The 27,420-nt window shown below is 42.8% G+C and overlaps 1 protein-coding gene across 6 annotated transcripts in view; it reads left to right on the top strand.

Annotated features, from left to right (window-relative positions):
• PLEKHM3 (pleckstrin homology domain containing M3) overlaps window positions 1–27,420 on the top strand; it is a 214,158-nt gene that overhangs the window by 59,455 nt on the left and 127,283 nt on the right. For all 6 annotated transcript variants that reach the window (XM_042244111.2, XM_004004870.5, XM_042244110.1 and 3 more), the window contains one exon: window positions 22,792–22,937. In XM_042244111.2, coding sequence (XP_042100045.1) covers window positions 22,792–22,937 — 146 coding nt within the window. The remainder of the gene's footprint in view (window positions 1–22,791; window positions 22,938–27,420) is intronic.

The following is a 27,420-nucleotide window of genomic DNA, read 5'->3' as shown; positions in this document are numbered from 1 at the left end:
GGAGGAGAAACTCGATCTAATAGCAGCTCACGTGGTCATACAGACGAGATTTAGTAGGGATCAGTAGATAGTCCTCTACTTAGGTTCAGAGAATCAGCTGCAAAGATGGAAAGAGGAGAAACCTAATCTAATAGCAGCTCACGTGGTCGTACAGAGGAGCCCCTGGGGAAGCCAGCATTTGTGCTGTTGTGGCTACACAAAGTGCAAGCACAAACAGGTCCAGAAAGGAGAGAGTGCACCTGGAAGTTTCAGTTGTGGATGCTGCTTTGGAGGAACAAACAACCACATCTCCTGACACTGGATAGGATAGTGAAGGGACTAAAAAGCCCTGCCATACAAATGTCACCTAGAATAGGGAGGACCCGTCTTGTTTCCACGTTATTTGAAGGCTGCCATTTAAAAGAGAAAATAGGCTTACTTTGTGTAGTTCCATTGGCTCAAAGTAACAGAAATGCCCAGAGTAACATGGATTTTCCTTATTGAAGAGGGTTTGATGGCCATGGGTGAAAATGAGTAGAGTGGCAAGAGCCCTGGCCGATGGGACCAGAAGGTCTGGAACGTTGACCCCAAGGCCAGTCTTCTAACTTGTCTGAGCTACGTGATTCTCCTCTGCGGGATGAAGAGGTGTATTAATTCAGCCCTTCTGCAAACATTTACTGAATTTCTACTATATTTTATGTAGTATGCTTGGTGCGTAGTGAGCAAGATAATCCCATTACATGTCCTCACAGAACTTGAAAGCCGGAAGCCAACTGAATAAGTAACTCTAGCACCTGAAAGTCTTTGAGTATCTTTCCAACACTTCCATCTGTCTGGGGTATTTTAGAGGGGACAGTTTTGCTCTGTATGGTCCCTTTCATCTCTCATTCTGTGATTCTTTGAAATGTCTATAGAAGATTAGAGAAAATTAAATTAATGTGGTCCTCCATTTAAACTTCATTTAATAAGCAATACCTTTTTGCTTTGGGTAGCAGTATTTAAACCATTAGAAATATCACTTGACTAAGAAGACAGGAGATGGAATTTTTTTTTTTTTTCTGATATCTGTCATTGGATAAATTACTCTTTTGCAGTCTAAGTTTCTAGGTCCAGGAAATTCATTTTCAATAAAACTAAATGTATATTAAGAATGTGAATACACACTGAAATAGTACTGTGACTATGGAAGAAGAAGAATGTTATATAATTTGCGTTTTGAACTATTTCACATCCTAAAATTCAGAGAGATCTGATCACTTTATATAAGTAGGCCGTTTGATTTTATAGGATATAAATTTGCTTTTTGATTTATTCCTGGTATTCTCATCATAGAAGTCACATGTTGTCTTTGATATGTTTCAGAAGAATAAAATCATTTTGAATTTCAGAAGATAGGGATCTTTTGATAGACCTTCCTGAACTTCATAGACCATAGCTGTGCTATCTTTTTTTTAAAAAAGCTGTTCATTTCTCCTAGTCTTTGTTGCAATACTTTGGTCTGGAAAGTTCTTGTCCCTTTTTGTAGCTTCCTTTATGGTTAACATTGTTCTCATCGTGTGTTCATTTCCGGCTAAACTTCTAAAGTAAGTGTTAATATACTATTGGACTCTACGTTGAGTTAAAAGTTTCTATTTACTGACCTTTCACTGGGAGGGAAATTGGTCTAGGTGTGGTTTTAGGACAGACTGGGGTAGGTTCTTTTAATTTCTAGCTAAGTTCCTTGAAAAACTAAGCTTTCGTGAAGTCCTTAGAATAAGAGCTACTAGAGAGGTTTTCTAAACTCCATTATACTGCCTAAAAGCAGAAACATTCTTAACTGAGAAACTTGCTATTTTATCATATATCTCTGAATAAGGAAACTGGATGATAGAGTAGTGCCAACTTATTTCTTGCATTAATATTTCCATCCATTCATTCAACAGACAAGGGCCTGATACCGTCCCCAAAATTGAGGACCCTAGAAAATATGGCTATAAACAGGTCTTTATACTTTGAAACATTCTAATATAGAAAATGTTTTCATTAAATTCTGTTAGTTAAAAAACAAAGAACATGAAACTCCTTTACATGTTTCTGATAAAAAGGGGAGCAGGCCTGCAAAGCCGTGTGATCACGGGTACGGGTGACAGCCAGTGTTTTGGGTACAGTTTTGCATTGTGCTTTGTTGAAGACTTCTAGGTGTGAACAATCATTTATACTCCTAGAGACTTATTTGTAAGCCTTTCATGACTACTCTCCCCAAACCCCACTCTTATCCTGCGGGTAAATTGGACCATTCCTCCTGCTTGACTCCACCCACCTCCACTGTTGGACTCATGGGCCTGTGACTTGTGTCTCACTTTTTTGAGGGTAGGACCCCAGCATCTCTCAAACTGTGGTTGGAACACCATTTGCATCCAAATCTCGAGCGTGATATGGGGAGCCCTGGCTGGATTCTTGCCTAAGAACTGCTGGAGTCAGGGTCTCTCCAATCAGGCCTAGAGATTTCACAAACTTTCCAGTTGGTTTACACACATGCAAAGTTTGAGAAACCACCAACCTAGCCCACAGAATGTTCTTAGTGAATGAATTGAGCCGTATTTCAGCTTTCTTTAGGTTATATAGGTACATTTCCTTTAATTGTTTCTTCTCCCTATGACCATTCTTACCTATGAGATATCAATCTGCTGATCATCTGTAGTTTTTCATATCTTCATTATATCCTGGAAACTGCAATGATGTTCTGTTAGGGTTCTACCCTGTGGTGAATACAAATGAAGGAAGTGATTAGCTCAAGTCCTTGACCCACATTTTGGCTTTTTTTCTCCTTTGAGACACTCTAATGTTATGCTTTTGTATTATACTTGGCATATTTAGTGTTTGAATTTTGAGACTGGCTTTTACCTCACTATCTTTTCTCCTAGCCTGGTCATTTTTCCCATAGATGACTACAGTGGCTTCCTAACCAGGTTTCTTGCTTTCATTCTCTCTCTTTTTTTTTTTTTTTTTGCCTCAAGGTGTGACATGTGGGATCTTAGTTCCCCAACCAGGGATCAAACCTGGGCCTTCAGCAGTGAAAGCACCAAATTCTCTGGACCGCCAAGAAATTCTTCCCTGCTTCCATTCTAACCTTTCCAAATCTTAACTGCAGTGAGTGTGATCTTATTAAAATTAAGATTGACCCTGGTAGACCTTTCTACACCATTTTTCAGTAGCTTCTCACTTCCTTTGATGTGAAGACTGGCATCTTTACAACTACTCCCTCGTGATATGGCCCCTGCCCACCTCCTAGCCATCAACTCTTGCCCTCTTGTCACTCTCCTCTACACTGAATTCCAGCCACACTGCCTTCAACCACTTCCTTTGCACTCGCCCGAGAGCCCTCCCATGTGTGGTTGCGTCTCCCTGGGATATTGCCACCCTCACCATTAACCCCCAACTCATTGTTTGGGTCACTACTTAGATATCCCTTTCTCAAGAACACCTTCTCCAACCAACCCCTCAGATTGACTCAGGACCTTTTTTATTCCCTCTGCTATCATGCTGATCTAATACGTCCAGAAAGTTCCAAAAAGGAAAACTTGAATTTGCCGGTTATCAGCAACTATTTGCATAGCATTTACATTAGGGATTATAAGTAATCTAGAGATGATTTAAAGTACATGGAAGGTTGTGTATAGATTATGTACTATAATAGGACATGCAAATACTATATCCTATTATTTAAGGGACTTGAGCATCTGCAGATTTTGTTATCCATAGTGGGATCCTGGAGCCGATACCCCATGGGTATGACTGTACTTATGATTACACTTTTATTAAGGAAGGATACAAATCAGGAACAGCCAAATGGAGAGACTCAGACAGCAAGGTCTGAGAGGACTCTAAACACAAGAGTTTCCTTGCCCTCGTTCCATGGAGTCAGAGCACATCACCCTCTCAGCACACCAATGTGTTCATCAGCCAGGATGTTCCCAGAGCTTCAGTGTCCAGAGTTCTTATTGGGGCTTCATTATATCAGCGTGTGTGACCGAATCACTGACTGTGATTGAACTCAATCTCTAGTTCCCATTCCCTTTTCCAGAGGTCACACTGACTCCTTGTCCCAGGTCTCTAACTCTGTGGTTGATCCTTCTGGCAACCACCCCCTCACCCCAACCTGAAGCTATTTAGTGGCGCACCAGGACTTACCTCACTAGCATTAACTCAGTTGTGATCCATGGGGCTCATGAATTATAAAGATACTTGTATCACTCAGGAAATTCCAAGGGTTTTAGAAGCTCCCTGCCAGGAACAAGGAAGAAAGACCAGATAATTCATTATCATACAACAGCTCAGAATATTGAGTGGGCCATTCCTACCGCAGAAACGGAGCCTGGATGAAAAGAGGATGAGTGATATTGTGGTTGCCTCTTAGTGAGTGGGCTTCCCTGGTGGCTCAGTGGTGAAGTCTGCCTGCTAATGCAGGAGACGCAGGAGACGCTGCTTTGATCCCTGAGTCAGGAAGTTACTCTGGTGTAGGAAATGGCAACCTGCTCCAGTATTCTTGCCTGGGAAATCCCATGGTCAGAGGAGCCTGGTGGGCTAAGTCCATGGGGTCTCAAAGAGTCAGACATGACTGAGCATACACTTCAGAGAATGAGAAAGGCATGGCCTGCTCAACCTGTTTCCTCGTTTCTGGTACGCTACTGGTAGGTGCCGTCTAGCGCTGACTGCATCTGCCAGGGGAAGGGAGATTTCTGGTGGTGTCTTCCTGGGTCACTGTGGGACCAAGCAGCTTCAGAAGCAAATAAGAAACTGGCCAGTCTTGGGCTGCCCAGCCTGGCTACAGCTCTCCCAGAGCCCTGGCTCAGGGTGGAGGGGTGATGGACACGTCCAGTGACTTTGTGATCCCTGCTGTCTCACCCAGGTACCACTCACACATCTTGGTTTAAATAGAGTGTGTCCTTTTTTAAACGGCTATTATAAAGATGATCAACAAAATTAATTTTATATATTACCTTTAACTGAAAATGCAGTGTATGCTATTTTTAGATACGGGAGCTAGGATTTCAAAACCAAAGACATATAGACTTGTGTCAGCTTCCAAAAGAGTGCAGATCAGATTCATTTATTTCCAGCTTTATTGAGGCATAATTCACAGTTGACATTGTGTAATGTGAAGGTATACGAGATGATGATTTAATATATGTGTGTAATGTGAAATGATTGTCACAGTAAGATTAATTAACATATCCATCACCTCACATAGTTACTTTTTTTTTGGTGGTGAGAACTTTTACCATCTACTCTTTTAGCAACTTTCAAGTATACAGTACAGTATTATTAACTATAGTCATTCTAACCAGGTCTGTACCAAGGATTGTGTCTCATATTTTTTCAGTAATGTAAATAAATCACGTGTGGCTGAACCAAAAGCTTTGCTAAAAGCCACTTCCTCCTTAAATCACCAGGCCCATACCACTGACACAGAGGATAGACTTAGTTTGAAAGCCTTGGTCTCTTTCTTCCTTTACCAATAAAGATGTTCTTCTCAACCCCCAGACTTCTAGAGACCAGACAAAATAATAGACACACGTGATCTGGGGGCTGGGAAGGATCCAGACTCGGTAGGATAAGTAATACATTAGGAGCACAAGAGCTCAGACTTCTGTTTACAGCCCTGCGGCTGATTTATCTTAACAGCCTCGAGCTAGCCTGTCACCATCTTGCAGGTCAGCAACTTTGACACCATAACTTGAGGCAAGATTAAACTGTCTTGACTATGTACAATTCAAATGTTATAAAATGTCAGTTGCACTCAAAGTACTAAATATCATCTATCACTGCATTTTTTTCCCCAGGAAATATGAGGGAGGACATTCTGTCCTATAATGTAAAAGTACATGAAAACCTCAAAGAAAATGATGTTTGTCAGCCATCATTTGGATGAGGAATTTTAACTGAGTAAAAGGTGTCCAGTTATGTGGGGGATTTCCTGGCTACCCCTTGAGTCCAACTGTCCTGCATGACAGTAATCCTCACCCGCCCACAGGCGTACTGTGGTTTCCTGATTCTCTCCCTCTTTCCTCCCCACTCCCATCATTGGATGCTGTTTGTCTGAGCCATCATCCATATTGAGGCTTTCCAGGGTTAATAGATCCTACTTCTTCATTCTGCTTCTAGGGGTCAGGCGGATGGCGATCAAGATCTTGCATGCATTGCTCATAGATCACATGCAGTGTTATCTAAGGGAGCCTTAAATTAGGGAGACTTCTTCACATGGTCACAACTGGAGTCCCTAAGGCCATGTCCTCTTGCCACAGCCCACAGAAAAACTGCTCCCTGCAGGCCAACTGAGCATGCCAAGGTCCTTCTTCTAAACTCCCTGGTCAGATACCTCATTTCCTTGTCTGTGAGGAGGGCCGGATGAGCGATGGGGAGAGAAGCTGGGAATACTGCTCTAGGAAATTCCTCTCAAATGGCAACGTGAAGACCCAGGAATAGGCATTTCTCACTTGTAGGTGTTGTGTGTATCTGTGTGTCTTCCAGTGTCCGTAAATTGAAGTTTTATTGGCACACAGTGACACTGTTGTTTATGTATTGTCTGTGGTTGCTTCTGAGTCGTAGGTGTCTTCTGTTCTCTTGCCTACCTACTCTAAATATCCTGACACCAGCAGCCTATCTTCTTCAAATGCGAACCATATCGTTAAGAACCATATAGTTAAAAGATTAGTCTTGGCGGTGGTTGCAAATCTTTGTTTTTAGAGAGACAGAAAAACTTGGAAAGCAAGACAAAGAAGACATAAGGGAAAAGGATAAAGGAAGAAAGTAGAGTGAGGCAGTTCCTAAATCTTCTGGAACACAAAGAATGTAGTGCAAGGTAAAAATGAAGGAATTCAAGCGTGGACTTGAAGCTGATGAAAGTGATTTTTTTTCACTTTGAGTCTGTTCCTAGTACTGCTCAGATCCACCCTCATGACTTTAATTTTATCAAATTGTTGTCATTACTAAAATAGCTCAGGCAGAAATTGCTGTAAGAGATGTTGTCAGGGTTTCTTCACAGGTTTTAGCAAGGAAGAGGAAAGGTTGTGTTTTAAAGATATTGTAAAGTTCAAAGAGAGGAGACTCTCACAAAATAAGCAGAGAGAAACAGGCATTAAGAATGAGGAGTGATGTGAAGGAGAATTCGGAAGGGACCCTGATGGGACAGTGTGTGTGACAGAAGCTACAAGCTGATGAAGCTGATGCACACGGAGCCTTCTGTGTACATGCTGGAAGGAAATGTAGGTTCTAAAACAAGTCAGGAAAGGACAAGGTGCTTTTCAAGTAAATCTGAAAGATAATCTGAACCTCTAAGCCAATAAGAGGTTATTGATCTTTTCAAGCAATCATAATAGAGATATAACTGAGGAATCACAGAAGAATTAGTGGTGGCTTAATATCATGTTAAATACCAGGGGAAGTCACTGTAAACAACGTAATTGGGCCACACAATGGATCCTCTGTGAAGAAAAAAGGATTCAGATCAGGACCCTGACTAGGTTGAGGAGAGCAAGGCACTCATTTGAGGTGTAAAACTTAAGGAAATGCAAAAAAAAAAAAACCAAAAAACACAAACACCTCTCAGTAACCAAGATAAACATCATTTTAATGGAATATTCTTTAAAAATAAAAATTAACACCAAAAAGTGCATAATGAACAAAATAAAAAAATTTTAACAGTATCAGATAGCATCGGTGTGACTGATTTCCCTGGGCCTCAGGCTCCAGAGAAGCATTCCAGTAAGACAGTTTACTTAAGATATCTTCCTCCAAAGCTTTTAGTGTGTAAGTTCCAAGTAGCCCAGCCTGATATTCACCTTGTTAATATTGAGGATGATGAGGTTGACCCCCCCCACCACTTGCCTGTCTACTGCAGGGCTGCCAAATGGGGAATCCAGACTGCTATACATGGAGCCATCTGTTTACAGGCTGGAAGGAATCGTGGGTTCTAAAACCTACATTTTAGATTAAGAACTATGATTTAGCAATGACAGATTCTGGGTTAAGATAGAACTGGAGGAGACGCTGTGTAAACCCCGACAGAGGAGCATGATTTCTCCACTGGCCGTCTGCATGTTTGAAATAATCCACTTAGTCTGGCCCCTTCTGTTTCTGCCTTTGTTTTTCAAGTAAGAGTTACTGGTAGCAAGTGTTTCACCAGCGGAGTAGTTCAGGAAGAGATGAGCCCCAGGCTTGGAGGAGGTGTAACTATCAGGTAGTCCAGTCGATGGTGGTGCAGTGTGGACAACACCTCTTTTTGGAGGCACCTCTCATGTAAACTGGGGTTCCCAGTTGGCGCTAGTGGGAAAGAACCTGCCTGCCAACACAGGAGACATAATCAACGTGGGTTCGATCCCTGGGTCAGGAAGATCCTCTGGAGGAGGTCACCCCTCTTTGGTATTCTTGCCTGGAGAATCCCATGGACAGAGGAGCCTGGCAGACTACAGTCCATAGGGTCGCTAGTTGGACATGACTAAAGAAATTGGCAGCATGAATGGTTCCCTTTAGACAGGAGACCAGAGCTGGTGAAAGGGCTTTTACTCCTCCCTATTAACAGATGGCAACCCACTCCAGTATTCTTGCCAGGAGAATTCCATGGACCGAGGAGACTGGCGGGCTACAGTTCATGGGGTCACAGAGCTGGACACGACTTAGCGACCAACAGCCGCAAGATAAGAGATGGTATATTGATCGCTCGCAGAGAAGAGTGACCAAGTGGTGCACGCGTGTGTGCTCAGTCGTGGCACTGTTGACATTTGGGGCCAGACAACCCTTTGTTGTGGGAGGCTGTCCTCTGCATTGAGGGATGTTTAGCAACATCCCTCACCACCATTCATTAGATGCCAGAAGCTACCTCCACTCACCCTTTTGTGACAACCAAAAATGTCCTGACATTACAAATATCCCCTGTTGGGACAGACATTTCCACTGGTAGAGAACCACTGCTATCAAGAAACAAGGGCAACCAACTGTCTCCTCTTCCTCAGTTCTTTATAAAGCAGTGTCTTCTACTGAAATCCATGTTGATTTGGAGAAGACTCTTGAGAGTCCCTTGGACTGCAAGGAGATCCAACCAGTCCATCCTAAAGGAGGTCAGTCCTGGGTGTTCTTTGGAAGGACTGATGTTGAAGCTGAAACTCCAATACTTTGGCCACCTGATGTGAAGAGCTGACTCATTGGAAAAGACCCTGATGCTGGGAGAGATTGGGGGCAGGAGGAGAAGGGGACAACAGAGGATGAGATGGTTGGATGGCATCAGCGACTCAATGGACATGGGTTTGGGTAGACTTCGGGAGTTGGTGATAGACAGGGAGGCCTGGCATGCTGCGGATCATCGGGTCACAAACAGTCAGACACAACTGAGTGACTGAACTGAACTGAATGGTTTCTAATGAGACCTCAGCCTCTTACTGGGTAGGTTTAAGGAAAAGTAGTTTGGAGAAGGCAATGGCAACCCACTCCAGTGTTCTTGCCTGAGAATCCCAGGGACGGGGAGCCTGGTGAGCTGCCATCTCTGGGGTCGCACAGAGTCAGAGACGACTGAAGCGACTTAGCAGCAGCAGCAGCAGCATTATTAAAGTATTACTCACTCAGTCATGTCCGACTCTTTGCGACCTGCCAGGCTCCTTTGTCCATGAGATTTCCCAGCAAGAATACTGGAGTGGGGTGCCATTTCCTTCTCCAGAAGATCTTCCCAGTGCAGGGATCAAACCAAGATGCTCTGCATTGCAGGTAGATTTTTTACCATCTGAGCCACAAGGCTCAGAAGTAAAAGTAGTAGGTTATAGAAATAGAATTTTCACCAACCATCATTCACTGTAACTATATCAGATGCTTTCGGTCACAAGAAACAAAAGATTGAATTCAAATTGATTTGTATTATAGAGGTGAATTATTCTCAACAGGCTGAGTTTTAGGTATTAATTGATCTGTTAGTTCAAATTTTTAAAACTATTTAAAAACAATTTTTAAAAAAAAAAAATTTCTGTTTGTTTGGTCAAGATTCAGCACATAGGATCTTAGTTCCCTGACTAGGGACCAAACCCAGGCTCCCTGCATAGGAAGTGAAGAGTCTTAACCACTGGACTGAGCTATTTTTTAAATTTAATGTTTCGAACAGCATTTTCTCATGTAAACCACCTGCCCCTTCTGACTGATAGATTTCTTATATAACCATCATAGGCTCAGTGTCTTGGGTGTCTTTTGGCAATCCCCTTGCCACACTCTTCCCATTATTCACCTACCAAATCATTTGCACTTTATCTCACACTACAGGATCACCTTCTTTATCTCCCTGCCTGCCTAAGCTCAGGCTGGGGCAGTGACTTACCAGCTGGTTCTCTCCCTCCCACTGTTTTCTTGTCAATTAATCTTTCCAAAGTTCAGGTTGTAGTTTTGCTTCTAACTCTAGCTGTTCCTTTATCTTACTCATCAATACTCATCCTGGATTGATTAGTAAGGACTTCTCCCTGAGCATGTGGGAATCTTATGTTCTAGCTTCAGTTCATTGTTCCAGGCTCTTTTCCCAACACCCCTCTAGTTACAGTGAGTTTCAGAGAACTAGAGTAGTCAAGCTACTAGAGTAGTCTAGCTTCTCCAAACAAGCTACCATTTTTCTGACTTGAACCATTCTTTTTCAAAATATATATATTTTTTCCCCTTCAAAGCCAAACTCAAATGCCCCCATGTCTACACAGCCTTCGTCAATCTCCTCAAGTAGAGTGATTGCTTCCTCTCTTGCTCATCTCTGCTGTCTTCTGCCTGCCGCCTTACAGATCTGTATTCTTGCCCCCTTCGCCTTTCGTATTCAGAGGAGATGCTCATGCTTGAGTGGTCCAAGGCACAATGCATTGATGAGCTAAGTGATGTTCTTGCATGTAATTGATTCGTATTTTCTATGCTTGTCATATTGTCATCCACAAGGAGACAGTGTTTGTGATATCTTCTGCTTGGAGATGACGATATGAAAATTCACCTGTATAGTTCATTGGTGTTGCTCAGTTCAGTTCAGTTCAGTTCAGTCTCTCAGTCGTGTCCGACTCTTTGCGACCCCATGAATCACAGCATTCCAGGCCTCCCTGTCCATCACCAACTCCAGGAGTTCACTCAGACTCATGTCCATTGAGTCAGTGATGCCATCCAGCCATCTCATCCTCTGTCATCCCCTTCTCCTCCTGCCCCCAATCCCTCCCAGCATCAGAGTCTTTTCCAATGAGTCAACTCTTCGCATGAGGTGGCCAAAGTACTGGAGCTTCAGCTTTAGCATCATTCCTTCCAAAGAAATCCCAGGGTTGATCTCCTTCAGAATGGACTGGTTGGATCTCCTTGCAGTCCAAGGAACTCTCAAGAGTCTTCTCCAACACCACAGTTCAAAAGCATCAATTCTTCGGCGCTCAGCCTTCTTCACAGTCCAACTCTCACATCCATACATGACCAGAGGAAAAACCATAGCCTTGACTAGACGGACCTTAGTCGGCAAAGTAATGTCTCTGCTTTTGAATATACTATCTAGGTTGGTCATAACCTTTCTTCCAAGGAGTAAGCATCTTTTAATTTCATGGCTGCAATCACCATCTGCAGTGATTATGGAGCCCCCAAAAATAAAGTCTGACACTGTTTCCACCGTTTCCCCATCTATTTCCCATGAAGTGATAGGACCGGATGCCATAATCTTCGTTTTCTGAATGTTGAGCTTTAAGCCAACTTTTTCACTCTCCTCTTTCACTTTCATCAAGAGGCTCTTTAGTTCCTCTTCACTTTCTGCCATAAGGGTGGTGTCATCTGCATATCTGAGGTTATTGATATTCCTCTTGGCAGTCTTGATTCCAGCTACTGTTTCTTCCAGCCCAGCGTTTCTCATGATGTACTCTGCATATAAGTTAAATAAGCACGGTGACAATATACAGGCTTGATGTACTCCTTTACCTATTTGGAACCAGTCTGTTGTTCCATGTCCAGTTCCGACTGTTGCTTCCTGACCTGCATACAGATTTCTCAAGAGGCAGGTCAGGTGGTCTGGTATTCCCATCTCTTTCAGAATTTTCCACAGTTTATTGTGATCCACACAGTCAAAGGCTTTGGCATAGTCAATAAAGCAGAAATAGATGTTTTTCTGGAACTCTCTTGCTTTTTCCATGATCCAGCGGATGTTGACAATTTGATCTCTGGTTCCTCTGCCTTTTCTAAAACCAGCTTAAACATCTGTAAGTTCATGGTTCATGTATTGCTGAAGCCTGGCTTGGAGAATTTTGAGCATTACTTTACTAGCATGTGAGATGAGTGCAATTGTGCGGTAGTTTGAGCATTCTTTGGCATTGCCTTTCTTTGGGATTGGAATGAAAACTGACCTTTTCCAGTCCTGTGGCCACTGCTGAGTTTTCCAAATTTGCTGGCATATTGAGTGCAGCACTTTCACAGCATCATCTTTCAGGATTTGAAACAGCTCAACTGGAATTCCATCACCTCCACTAGCTTTGTTCATAGTGATGCTTTCTAAGGCCCACTTGAGTTCACATTCCAGGATGTCTGGCTCTAGGTGAGTGATCACACCATCATGATTATCTTGGCCATGAAGATCTTTTTTGTACAGTTCTTTTGTGTATTCTTGCCACCTCTTCTTAATATCTTCTGCTTCTGTTGGTGTTGCTCATTAAGTGCTAAATCAGGCACTTCATCTAGGTTGTGCCTATTCCACTAGAGGTACAACCATGAGCAGAATTACTGTATCCACCCTCTGTCTCAGTTTCTTCATCTGTAAAATGGGGATAACACCTGCCTCACAGAATGATAAGAGAAATGAATGTGTGTGTGTGTGAAGTGCTTATAACAAAACCTTGCATACGTCGATAGCATTATGTCGGTATTTGTTTATCCATTTGCTTATTTATTTTTTCCAGCTTAAATTTCCTACTATTTTCTCAAAAGTCTTTATGGAAAGAGCAGACAGGCATAGAACTTAAAGAGAAACTCTTAAGAGGAAAACAAGTATGAAAAAATACTAACTTTAGACTGATTTAAATATACTAGGTGCTGAATTTATAAGATTTCATTATTAAACTTATCTTACACTACTCTAAATACTGGTATTGAAGCGTCTTATCATTAAAAAGAAAATAAAAAATAACTTGGCTCAAAACATTTCTTTGGAAATAAAAATCCATGTCACAGATCATTATATTTATAACTCAGTGTAGCTATTTAGTAGATAGAAAAGCAGTCAGAATCTCTTGAACAGTGCACATATTTACTTAACTTGCCTTAGCAAAAATCAAGATTTATTGCCTTTCAAGATAAATTTTGACTAAATATTGACTCTTGGTTCTCAATCATTGTTTACCCGAAAGACCAATAAATCTTGACACTTCTCAACTTGAGTTGGAGTCTACTTGGTATTTATTAATTCATTTCATACGATTTATAATCTTAATAACAACATGCCATGAGATTAAACAAATAAACATTATAGAGTTTACCAAGAGAAGAAAGTCTTTAGTTTCTATTTTCTTTTTTTTCCTGCAAAAGCTTTCTTGTTTCCATTTGGTCTGCAGCTCAGGAGAGATCTCCAGGGTGGTTAAAAAAAAAAAAAAAATCTGCCTAGTGACTGCAGGGGCCAGAAGCCCTGACACCAGGGGCATGCAGATGGGTCCCACTGGGCTTTGAGGCTCCTAGTCCTGCCAGAGGGTGCGCCTTGAGATGCTCGCCCAGCCCCACCCGCAGGGGCTAGTCATGTGCAGTGCATTTCCTTGATGAGTTTCACCCCTTCATCCAGGGAGTAACTCTCCGTGACATCACAGAGGCAAAGGTCTGTGCGGACAGAACCCAGGGCCTGGTTCAGGGTCTTCTCCAGGGTTTCACTCCACTGATCTTGGGAGGGCCTCTGCATGTTCTGGAGGAGGGTGCATCCACTGAGCTAGTTTTACATCTTTAAGAGACAGTCATTGCCCTCCTGCTTCTCCCAAGCCACCTCGCAGAAGTGACTCACATGCCCCAGAGCCACAGTGACACAGTGCAACTAGATGCCCATGGAGCCGTGGGTGCAGGAGGCCCACAGATGGCCGACCAGGTAGTTGAGAGTGGACTCTACCTCGCTGGAATAATTCTGATGAATCTGGTTGGCAGTGAGGTGCTAACTACAAAAACTGGCGTTGTCCAGTCCTAGAGGCAGAGGATGGTGAGGGTCCCAGCAGTCACAACTAGAAAGAAGTTGGGAGGTGGTCAGAGGTAGGAAGCATCTGTTCCATCCAGAGATTGTCTAAACAGGAGACAGATCCATGAGACCACCAGGTGTGCTGCCTATATTTTCAATCCGCAGTAATTACCTGACATGATTTTTCGCTTCATTTCTTACTTAAATATAGTACTTCTAGCTCAGTTAATACAACATGCAAATCGAAACTGACTTAGCAATTTAAATATTTCATTGTGGGAAGAAAAAAAACCTGAGCTAACAGCTTGGAGAATACCTTTATTTTATTTTTTAAATAACTTTGTATATTTATGTTATTGGCTTTGCGGGACCTTTGTTTCTGTGCAGGTTTTCCTGCAGGGAGTGGGGCCACCCTTTGTTGCTGGGTGTGGGCTTCTCTCGGAGCACAGCTCTTCAGAGTAGTTGAGGCACGTGGGTTTTGCTCATGGGCTTAGTTATTCTGCAGCATGTGGGATCCTGTCAGACCAGGCATTGAACCCTTGTCTCCTGCATTGGCAGGCGGATTCTTTATCACTGAGCCACCAGGGAAGCCCTAGAATACTTAAAAATGTTCAACCAGTTAGTATTCAGCTTAGGTTTTTTTTAAAGATCTCTCTTTGGTTGCCCCTGTCCTGCAAGTATAGTCAAGTAACATGTGATTGTGCTTGTAGATGACCTCTGTCTTGAACGGTTGATGGCTCTTGGTCTCAGTTACCTCTGTCTGTCTCTCTGGATATAATGTGCACTGAACACTCACTGTGTCCAGGTGCAGTGCTCATGCCTCACGGGTATAACATTTGCCATCTTGCTGTGTTGAAAGGAAAATTCCTTGGTTAGGTATCTCCATTTTGTATGAGAGGGGTTATTTACTTCTGTTATGTACTTAAGCATATAGCTGTCCTAGCAACAGTTACAGTCCATTCTACAAGTGCCAGCTTAAACTATCCTAAATATGTGTCAGCCACAGTAGGAACATTTCCTTCCAAGTGTTACTTGGACTTTTTAACATGTGTCAGCCCTCTGACTCTGTAGCCCAACTTTTGGAGTCAGATATTTGGCCAACAATGAGTGACAGTTTCTCTTTACAATCTCTCAGTGCCATGAAAGTCCTTTATAGACAAACATAAAATGAATCCCAGTAGACGAAAATTCTTTTCTGATGAACAGAAATGATTTTCAGAATAGCACTGGAAGCAACCAGCCAATACATTTCAGGAATACATTTGAGTATGTGTATTCCCTCCCAACCATGAAGTTTTCATCTCCTGGAGAATTCCCTACCAGAGGACTTAAAACCTTATAGAGAATATAATTTGGAAGTATCACCATTTAGGGGATCCCCACTAATGGTAAAGTACCCTCTGGCCAATGCAGGAGACACAAGAGACGTGAGTTCAGTTCCTGGATCAGGAAGATCCTGTGGAGAAGGAAATGGCAACCCACTCCAGTATTCTTGTGAGAATAATCCTGTGGGCAGAGGAACCTGACAGGCTACAGTCCATGGGGTCACAAAGAGTCAAGCCTGACTGAGCGCAGCACACCATCCAGAGTGAGACCATATAACACAGCGACCACAGCAGCATGTCATAGTATTCACATGAGCAGTTAGAGGAGGGACACAATTGATTTTTCTTTATTTCCCCTTTTGTTCCTTTAGTTTCATTTGAGATACTTATAGGTACTATTTTCATTATAACAGGCAAAAGGCATACTCAGAGACATTTGTTTTCATGTGCCGATTCTCCAATCCAAGTATTTCTTGTCTTAATTGATTTTATGACTAAGTAGATGTCTCCTACTTTATGGGTTACCACCCGGTCCCAAAGATACAGAGTAACTTGGATGCTTGAGATAGGATAAAGTTTGGGATCACTTATTTCTAAGGAGGTATTTCTTAGTGTTCTTCACCTTTGCCCTCCTACTGTTGCAGTTATGTAGAATTCTGTAGCCTTGGTTCCACCTGTGTTAACTTGTGAACACACGTGTGAACAGTCTCTCCTGGCAGCTCCATCCCCCTCGACAGTGGAGGATGCAAGTCTAGAGGCCAGGGTGCTTTGTTCCAAGTTCCCTTTTTTAAATTGTTTAGTTGTTGCGTTGTGTCTGACTCTTTGTGACCCCATGTACTACAGCACGCCAGGCTTCCCTGTCCCTCACTATCTCCCAGAGTTTGCTCAAACTTATGTCCATTGGGTCAGTGATGCCATCCAACCACCTCATCCTCTGTTACCCCTTCTCTTGCCCTCAACTTCCCTTAGTGAACACCAAAGCTACCTTGCAAAAATCACATCTTCCCTGTGTCCAGCAATTCTTTGTTTAAACACTGTGCCCAGCTTTATGCTAATGCTAGGCTCATGAAACAGAATTTTCTACTGTATGCTGAGTGTGATATCTTATTTTTAAAAAGTGCTTATTTGACATTTTCTTAATGAGCCAATGGTTAAAGACTATAAGCTAGGAAAGCTAAGTTCTTTATGCCTTTCCCCCCTAATTCTTGTGAAACAGTAAGTCATTGACATCCCCATTTCTGTTTTCTGACCATGCCTTGAGACATGTGGAACCTTAGTTCCCCAACCAGGGATCAAACCCCTGCCCCCTGCAGTGGAAGCTTAACCACTGGCCCACCAGGGAAGTCGTATTGTTTTTCTTCATTTTAGAAAGTCTGATTCTTAAGGCATTTGATTAGGCTCCAGTGATTCAATCAGTGTTTGCCCAGCACGTCCCATGGCTCACTGTCTCCCCCAGAGAACACCTGGTGGGAGGGAGGAGGCAGGAACTGGGCTGCTTCCGCTCTTAAGGTCATCAGTCCTTACTCCGTGCACCAGATAAAAGAGGGAACGAAACTTGCCAGTTTTATTTTTTCTGCTTTAACAGAGCAAATGAAAGTCCGTCAGCGCAGTCTCTTTCTCTTCTCTCTTTTATAGAGGTACCTTGTCTTCTCTCTGTTTGTTCCTGTTCTCTTCTTAGGGCATTTCTTCCTTCCCAATACAAAGTCCTGGATTTCCCCTACCAAATGAGCTGGAGAGGGTAGCGTGGCAGGCTCCACTTAGAATGCATTGGGTGAGTTCTCTCCCTAGTGAATCACCTGGGTCCAGACACAGACCTCCTTACTTTTCTCTTGTGCCCATGAATTTTCCACCTGCCGGCCGGGCCAAAGAGGGCTATAGCCGGGAGCCAGGAAGTAGAGGGAGGTGGTTGGTTGGCATCTCAAGATCTCAGCCTCAGCAACACCTCACTGCAGCCAACTGAGCTAACTAGGTACCCTTGTTAGAAGAAAGACTATGCCCTCATGGAGAATTATGCCAACATTTCTGCTTCAGCCCCCAGCAACAGACTTTTTTGGTTGTCTGTAGTGAAAGGCCCCTTGGGAAATGGACTGTACAAGCAGCAAATAGGATTTTGGTTAAATGGTGACATTTGTTTCCCAAAGTGTATCAGAAGGAAGCTAAGCTCTTCAGAACATGTGTTCATTAAAGATTGAAGTGGGGTGGGAAGCAATAAAAAAAAAAAAAGGCCAGTAGGTTCTCTTGTGAGATAGTTTTTTGTTCCTATGAATTGAATACACTCTCTGAAAAGTTTCAAAAAGAGACAGGGAAGAATGTATTTGCTTTGATCCTATGTGTGGAGCAGTTCCCTATGACAAATGCCTTTTAATTTAGAAACATTGTTGAAAAGTCTGTTTGAAAGTACATGAAAATGTAATATGTAAATAAGCTCTAATTAGTTATTTCAGTTAATTATTTTTTTGTCTCTGCTTTGCAGCTCTATTTTTCCTCCTCAGAAGGTCCCTTGTCAGAGTCCAGCTTTGGCCTCCTCCAAAAAATGTGTTTTTCTAGTGGTCATTATGAAGAAAATACACCCCTCCCAACTCCGGTTGAAAACCTCATAGTGATAGAGTAAAATCCCAGGGTGTTATGGGGAATTGTTTTTAATCCGTGATTTGCTAGGAGGCTATTAAAGCAGGAAATCTTGCAGTTAATTGAAAGAATGGGTATATCCTTCTTCAAATACATGGTATCTGTTATTTTTTAGAAAATGAATCTACACCAGGCCACTAACTGGACTCTAATCTTTCCTGATTATCCTGTGTTCTTTCAATGACAGATACATTGGATTTGGAGATTAAAAATTTTAATTCTTTCCAAGTCAAATAAGGTGCTTCTCAGTGAATGCTCTGGGAAAAAATGGTGGTAAAATGAACTGTTGTTTCTACATAGTAAATTTTTGAAAATTGCCTAAGAATTTAAAATGTTGAGTTTAGAAGCCTAGAAAGTAAACTGTGTAACAAATTATGAGCTTTTCGCTTAGCAATCTACCCCCACCTCTGCAGTTCACTTAATTAGATCAGAATTTTTGAGCATGGAGGGACCTTTGCAGTCACCTAGAAATCAGGGAACTCTCCTCAGCTTTTACCTACCACAGTCCCTGGTGGTGGTTGGTTGGGTAGAAATGCAAGTTCCTGGCCCCTACCCCAGATTTACAGGGTCAGAATCTCTGGGGCCAGGTTGGGGCTGAGAGGGACTACATTTTTCACAAACATCTCCAGAAAATTCTGATGCTCACTGAATCTGGCAAACCACTGGTTTAGGCTGACTCCTTTATTTTGTGGTGAGGAAGGGCAGCCTAGGGAGTTTGATGGGTCAGGCTCATCATGTTCCCTTAGGAAAGAGCAAGCGTCCCGACTCTCTTAGTTGCTTCTGTCATGTCTGACTCTCTGCAGCACTATGGACTGTAGCCCGCCAGGCTCCTCTGTCTATGGGATTTCCCAGGCAAGAATACTGGAGTGGCTTGCCAGTGGGTAGCTATTTCCTGTTCAAGGGGATCTTCACAACTCAGGGAGTGAACCTGGGTCTCCTGCATTAACTGGCAGATTCTTTACCATCTGAGCAACCAGGGTTCCTGACCTAGACTTATGCTTGTCCCTACACCATGTATCCAGAACACTTCTAAGCACAGGGAGAAATCGAAACCTAGGTCATTAGAAGCTGTCAACTTTTAAAACAAAAAAGGTTAAGAGTTTAGTGAACAAAATTGAGTTTATTTGGGAATAGCAGAGGAATTGCTTTGGGACATGCAGACTAAGTTTGGAGAACCATGGAGAGGAGCAATTCTATTAGGAAAGGGGAAGTGGGGAGGGGCTGTATTGAAGGAAAGTTCATTGGAGGACAGTGAGTGTGTGGGGTTGTGGTGTCTTCTCATTGGCTGGATTGTTGATAGACAAGGAGAAAATCTTCCTTCTTCGTGCTTGGCTATATAAAGTAAGCTGCCACAAATAATGTGTGCCTGAGACCTCCTCTTTCAGGGCTTCCTACGTCCATTTTGAATGAGGTATTCTGTTATATTCATTTTTGTAGAGTTATTTCAGCATCAAAAGTAGGAGAGCATGATTCTAAATAAGTTATCAAAGTAAAGACAGCCAAGAACTAGAGGTAGGAGTTTATGTTGCTGCTGCTTGTGTCTCAGCTAAAACAAGTATGAACCCTAGCCATGTTCTCTTTTTCTTTTACGAGCCTGGACACCTGTGCAAAGTGCTGAGGCTGTTTAGCTTATTGAGTTGAACCCTCATCCTGTTAAGCTTTGAACCTGTGTGCCTGGTTGATATACACATTTGCAGGCTATATGCTTTCTTAAAAAGCACACTTGTGTATTTTAATATTGCCTATGTGTTAGGTTGCATCTAGGAGATAATAATAAAATCATTAAAAGTTATAGAATAATAAGCCCAGGAGGACCTACTAAAGCATTCAGCAAATGCTTACTGTTTATTATATCCTAAATTCAAACAAGCAAAAGCAAAAATGCTAAAATAACTTACATTTATTTTTGCAATGTTTTATGGTGAACGTTTCAGCTATAATGGTGCTCCCAAATTTCTACAAGATCACGTTCACTTTCTAAATCACTAGGGAAGATTGAATTCTGTTCAGTGTCATTTCAGTGTTAAGTCAGCTTGCATGTCTACAGTGTCTAGAATGTGTCAAGTTCTGCTCAACTCTGTTTCACAGTCCATATGTGGTCATGTTTAATGTGTACTTCTTGGAATGGGCAACATATCTGCATAGGGGTAGTCACCAAAGTAGGCTGTTTTCAAGAGGCAGGTGAGCAGGTTAGGAGGATTAATTCCAGAACAGCTCTGGGACATTAAAATCTCTTTATATGCATGAGGCTGTTTATGTGCTAAATAATATTCAGTTTATCGTCTCTTCAACATAAACATTTATTGCTGGTCTGTCATGTGTAAAGTTCTGTGTTAAGTGCTAAGGATAAAAAATAGATCTGAGTGGTTTATAGTGTGGTTGTGGCTATACAAACACATCAAAAAGCATAATAGTTTAAGGAGGCATGCACTGTATGCCAAATGAGCACCATGCTCATGGGTGCCCAGATGGTATTCCAGTGTTCAGAGCCTAGTGATGGCACCTACCGCTCCCAACGGAAGCAGCAGGTGTGTTTGGCTTTTCCTTATCAATTTCGCGCATATCTCAGTCCTCAGCCAATCTGAAAAATAGGAGCTTGTTACGATCTTGTTGCTACTCAACCGTAAAGAAGTAGTTATTCTAGGAAGACAGTATTAAACTCTGGAAGCGTAATTCCAATACATTTACTCCCCATCTTTCAATATCTCTTGTATTCCAAAACAGTGGGATCTAGTTTTCTTTCTGGAGGGTACTTTGTAGACCTGCTTGATGTCATTTTATTTGTGATGAACATGAAAGCTCTAGGAGTTTTCTGATACTTTCATTCATGAATTCATGTGAGTAAGTATCCTCTTAGGCTGTCAAAGATGTTTGAGCTCCTTCTAGTGGAAATGGGGAGCAACTCTGATTTTATTATTATTACTATTATTATTAAGAGTAATCTGTGCTTTCCTGATGGTTCAGATGGTAAAGAATCGACTTGCAATGTGGTACACCCAGGTTCTATGACTGGGTCAGGAAGATCCCCTGGAGAAGGGAATGGCTACCCACACCAGGACTCTTGCCTGGAGAATTCCATGGACAGAGGGCTACATAGCCTGGTGGGCTACAGTCCATGGGGTTACAAAGAGTTGGGCGTGACTGAGCAACTAACACTTTCATTTTGTACCCATTTTATGAAATAGGCTTAATATGAGATTTCTTTGATCAGTATGGTTCTTGGCATCCAACCATGAAATGGGCCATGAGGAAGGGTTTCTAAAATGAAATCTGTAGATAAGACATGTCAGAAAAGTGATGCTGTTTATATAATCCTGATGACCTGTTCTGGATGTTGTCCTTTGGGTTGATTGTAACAGAATTTCTATTATCAATAGAATGTAGTTCCTCCTAGCTAAAGGTAAATAATGGCATCTTTTTTGTCGAGGCCACAATTATTACCAGCTTCCCTGTCAGTACCAGGACGGTACTCACATAATCATGGACTTCTTGGACATGAAAAAGGCCTTGGCAAACATTTGCAGGCAGTCAGTGGTCTTCAGTGATGGGCAGGATCTGGCAAAGTAGAGATTAAAGAAAAGGATATCATGAAAGAAGTAAATCATGCCGAGATATGGAGGGTGGAGTTAGCGCACTGTGTATATTTGGGGAACAATGAGGAGAGACTTCTCTGACTTCAACCAAGAGGTTCTATTCCCATTAGAGAGTCATAGGAGTAGGTAGTTGGAAAGGAGAGGTAGGGACCAATCAAAGGGCACATTCCTTTCCCTGAGATTGTCAGCAAAGGAAGGCTACATGTCAGGTTTTAGGTTCATCTTAGACAAGTTCAGAACCCAGTCCAATCTCCATCTCTGACTGCCTGTGCTGTGCTTAGTCCCTCAGTCACGCCCAACTCTTTGCGACCCCATGAACCGTAGCCTGCCAGGCTCCTCCGTCCATGGGATTTTCCAGGCAAGAACACTGGAGTGGGTTGCCATTCCCTTCTTCAGGGGATCTTCTCAACCCAGGGATTGAACTCAGGTCTCCCACATTGCAAGCAGATTCTTTACCATCTGAGTCACCAGGGAAGCCCTGACTGGCTGGGCGACCTCAAGACAAAATACTTCACCTGGATAAATAAACCTTAGTTTATTCATCTGTAAAAAAAGCTGATAATATCTCCCTCATAGAGTTGTTGCATGGGTTAAATAAGATCCTATATGAGAAGCCCTCAGCCAAGTGCCTGGTGGAAGTAGGGTTTCTGAGGAGGAAAAGAGGAGATGAAAGGGCGTTGGTTGTAGAGAGACAGTCTCTGGCTGCTGTGCACGGAGGTGGAATTAGAAGAGATCAGAAATGTACCAGGATCAGCAGTCCCCCAGGAGGCGAAAGGGGCGAAGCTACCAGGCTAGGAAGGAGGCATGCATGCTCAGTCACTCAGTCGTGTCCAACTTTTTGCCACCCCATGGACTGCAGCCCACCAGGTTCCTCTGTCCATGGGATTTCCCAGGCAAGGATACTGGAGTGGGTGGCCATTTCCTTCAGGGGATCTTCCTGACCCAGGGATCAAACCCACATTTCCTGTATTGCAGGAAGAAGGGGACGTGTCTGTATATGTATTCTCTGCAATTTTTTTCCTGTCATTGACTTTTGTTTCACTTGAGGATTGTGTAACTTCATTCTACAGTGTTAGAGACGCACAGCAATCACAGACTTTTCTTCTGCCCTGAACAGGATGCCAGCGATCCATAGGCCTTTCCAACGGGAAAGCCAAGGTGTGCAACTACAGCGGGTGGTATTACTGTAGCAGCTGCCACGTGGACGACAGCTTCCTGATCCCGGCCCGCATAGTCCACAACTGGGACACTTCAAAATACAAGGTGGGTGCTCCTGGGTTCACTGCATAATAGTGATTTTGCTTTTTACTTGTTGTCACGTGGATTCTAAAGAGAATGAGACTTTGAGGCAGACCTGATTAAGGTCATCTCATAAAAGCTACAACTTTATGCTCTTTTCCCACTATATACTATTTCTATTGCATTATTTGGGGCTTCCCTTGTATTTCAGTCCATAAGGAATCTACCTGCAATGCAGGAGACCCAGGTTCGATTCCTGGATCAGGAAGATCCCCTGGAGAAGGAAATGGCAACCCACTCCAGTATTCTTGCTTGGGAAATCCCATGGACAGGGGAGCCTGGTGGGCTACAGTCCATGGGGTCACAAAAAGAGTCAGACACAACTGAGCGACTAAACCACCATCGCATTCTTTCCCTCCCTTCTAGGCTGGGAATCATAGGCTGATAATTTCTGCATTTATCTCCAGCTCCAGTTTTGCTACTGAAAGTGAGACCTGTGGATTTAATTGCCTGGTAGTATTTATGTCAACTGTGATTTTCAACCTAGTCATCCTTTAGACCTGTGAACTGGTTAGCTCCGTTGCACAGCGTGTCTACCCTTGTGTAAACCAAACTGCATAAATCAAATTTGGCAAGTCAAGGAATCTAACCCCCACTGGAGTCTTACTCTAGGTTTAGGATATTTATTTATTTTTTGTGTGGTCCTGGGTCCCGGGACCCAATAGAGAATTCTGTTACCTGATCTGACTAGAAGCTTTCTCTTTGTTCTGCCAGAATATTGTCACGTCTGCCTTGAACAAACCTTCCATGCAAGGCACTACATACAAAAACAGGCTGTATGATGGGTTTTATACCTCCTTGCTAACAGATGTCTGAGGCTTGCTTTCATTGTAACGGTATCGTACCGGAGCAGTGTGGGCAGGAGTGGAACGTGTAGCTGCTACCTACCTGTCATCTTTGAAGTCTAAACTGAAGCTGACCACTCTGGGTGGCCAGTCGGCTTGGATCCTTTTCCGCATCCCTGGGCAGCTCCAGTTGTGCCCAGTAATCATCCACATGTCTTTAATCTGCCTCCTCCCTGGGGAGTCCTTCTCAGCATATGCCTCCTACTCCAGGGAGAAACTGAAGCTAGGAGATTTGAATTCGAATACCTGCCAGTCTGCCTACATCTGTATCTGTCCTTACTGCCTCCCCTCCTGGGCTGGAAAGAAGAAGAGCCTCTTCCTTCATTTAGAGATCGTCCTTCCACATGTGCTCCAGATACTTTTACCCATCTCAGGAACTCCTGCTCTTTGTGCCAGAGCCGATAGAAGAATGTCCTTGATGAAACCTCCGATGCTTCCTGCTTTCCCCATCTGTACTTTGTTAGTTCCCCGCCATGGGCTTCCCTGGTGGTAAAGAATCCCAGTGGTAAAGAATCTGCCTGCAATGCAGGAGATGCAGGTTTGATCCCTGGGTCGGGAAGATCCTCTGGAGGAAGAAATGGCAACCTACTCCAGTATTCTTTCCTGGAGAATTCCATAGACAGAAGAGCCTGGCGGGCTACAGTCTGTGGGGTTGCAAAGAATTGGACACAACTTAGCAACTAAACAATAAGAATTTCTCTCTGTGCCACCACCACACATGTGTGAATCTCTGGAATTGCACTTATTTAGGGGTTGATAGCAGGAACTTCGGAGAAGGAAATGGCACCCCACTCCAGTACTCTTGCCTGGAAAATCCCATGGATGGAGGAACCTGGTAGGCTGCCGTCTATGAGGTCGCATAGAGTCGGACACGACTGAAGCGACTTAGCAGCAGCAGCAGCAGCAGGAGGAACTTTTGTTAAACAGGCCTTTATCAGAATCCTCTCTCTACCTCTAACTAGGTGCTTGACTGGTTGAGGCAAATAACTTGAACTTTCCTGAGCTTCCATTTCCTAATCTGTAGAATGAACCCAGACTACCTGGGTTCAAGTCTTAGCTTTGTCACTTAGTACCTATCTAATTGGATTTCCCTGGTGGCTCAGATGGTAAAGAATTAGCCTGCAATGCGAGAGACCTGGATTTGATCCATACCTGGGTCAAGAAGATCTCCTGGAGGAGGGCATGGCAACCCACTCCAGTGTTCCTGTCTGGAGAATCCCCATGGATAGAGGAGCCTGACGGGCTACCGTCCATGGGGTGGCAAAGAATTGGACATGACTGAGTGACTAAGCACACACACAATAGTAGGGATAGTCCCTACTTCTTAGGGTTGCTATTTGCTTAAATGAATAATTCACAGAAAACATCTACTGCAGTGTCTAGAATGTAAATATTCAATTAATGCCAGCTTTTACAATGATTGAATATAAGATAACTCTAAATCTCTTTACCTGACATAAAGACATTTATGATCTCTAGTCCCAGCCTTTCTAGCCCTTCCATCCACTGCCTCCCAACCCTGTGTCTCTTAAGGAAGAGCGTACTCCTTCCCATCACCCAGTCCTGCCAGGCTGTTTCACACCTCTTGTCTCCCTCTCGCCCTCATTCAAATCCTAAACCCAGCTTAAACGTTCTTTCCTCTCCTGCTTCTTTCCTTCCCCTCTGTCACACAGAGCTGTCATTCTCTCCTCTGCATCTTGTACTTGACACTCTGAATACGGGCTATAAATATATTGGCCACGTGTGTAATAGATAAACATTTATTTCTAGGGCAAGAACGCTAGTTGAGTTTTTGGTTTGAACAGTTTAATCTCCTTGGAGCAGAGCTTTGACAGCTGAGATGTGTGTAGAGAGTGAGTGAGGCAGCCCCAACCCCGTGATCATTGAGGGCTTAGGCTGGTGGCACCTGCCCTCAGAATGTGTGCCCATCAATGGAGCTAAAGCAGAAAAGGTGGCACTGAATGAGGAAAGTGAGAAACTCAGGCGTGGTTTAAGAACCCATGCAGTGGAGAAGGCCCAGGTCTGTTTGTAGTGAAGGCTGAAGGCACCTGAAATCATCAATCCAGCCATTGCTCAGGCTTATTATAATCTTACTATAAAGCAGATATTTTTGTGGTGGTGGTCCTTCAACTGACAAGCTTTGATTTTGAGAGGACAGGTAAGTAATAAGGATATTAAGTACCACACTTCATCCAAGAGGAAAGTGTCCTCTGTGAGACCATTCCCTCCTAGGTGCTCAGCAGACAAGAGATTTTTAAATCAAGAACAGAGCTGGTCGATTTTATCTGGATCATCTCTCACTGACATTAAGTAACTGTGTTCCATTTAGTCCAGTGTCTGTCTGTCTTTGCTCAAATGCTGGGATTTAACTTAATGTTCCTAATTGTGAGGATCAGTTCAAACCTATCAGTTTCCAAGACCAGACATCGTTCTGTTAGAGCTGCCTGCTCCCCCTAATTGCAAGTACGTGACTGGCTTGAATATCCATTTGAAAGAGTGAACAAATGGTTTTGCAGAGCAGAATGAAATCTGTCATCCTAAGTGCTTCCTTGTCTGCCCTGCAGAGTAATAATAATCCTAATTATTTTTAAAGCAGGATTTCATCTGTTTTCCAATGTACCTCGTGCAGATTGAATTGAGCTCCAGGATTACCTAGCAGCTAAATTCTCTCCTCCAATTCTACAGCCATCTTTCTAATGAAATTGTTTTTGGACAATAGTGTTTCCTCTTACCCTCCCCCCTTTTAAAAATATCAAGCATGACAAAGAGATAGTAAGGAAATCAAACTTTGCCTGAACTCTTCCTAAATTGTGCTTTTAAAAAATATTTTTGTTTCCTAGCCTGAACATGCACATTCCATTTAGCTAGGGGTTTTCCATGTTACACAAACCATTTCCTATCTCTTCATCTTGAGAGGCATTCAAGGCAAGCTCTGCTGGCCTTGCAGAGCTGGAGAATAGCTCGCTGATGGGAAAAGCCACTTGTTCAGAGTCACTGAGAGATTTTGAGAACAAATTGTAATTAAACTTAAGATCTCTTGATTCCTCCTCCACTAGTCCACAGCGCCTATTTTAACAAGACCAAGAAGTGTTATGGTTGGAATTGATCTTCTTAAAACTTTGCTATGATTCTTCATAATAGAGATGCGGAAAAATGCTAGAAGGAAACCTTATACCGAAGCAATCAGTGGTTATTTTACTGTGATTATAGGTGGATTTTTTTTCTCCCCTAATCTTTTCTGTTCTGTGCAAGTCGCTTAGTCATGTCCGACTCTTTGCAACCCCATGGACTATACAGTTATGGAATTCTCCAGGCCAGAATACTGGAGCGGGTAGCTTTTCCCTTCTCCAGGGGATCTTCCCAACCCAGGTCTCCGACATTGCAGGCGGATTCTTTACCAACTGAACTATTAGGGAAGCCTTCTCCTACTATTTAGTCTCCAAGTTTTTAGTAATGTGATTACATTATTTTTATTATTTTATAAATTTTAACTGTCACGTAGCTCTGTAGGTTCTATTTCAGAAAATTTGTACTAGAAATTAACCTTTTTTTTAATACCTCAGAATTATCATTATAAATATGAGTGTTCTAAATCTTGTAAC

Source organism: Ovis aries, chromosome 2 (assembly GCF_016772045.2).
Source record: "Ovis aries strain OAR_USU_Benz2616 breed Rambouillet chromosome 2, ARS-UI_Ramb_v3.0, whole genome shotgun sequence".
Lineage (NCBI taxonomy): Eukaryota > Metazoa > Chordata > Mammalia > Artiodactyla > Bovidae > Ovis > Ovis aries.
Note: the sequence above shows the minus strand (reverse complement) of the source record. Positions and strands in the feature narration are given on the sequence as shown.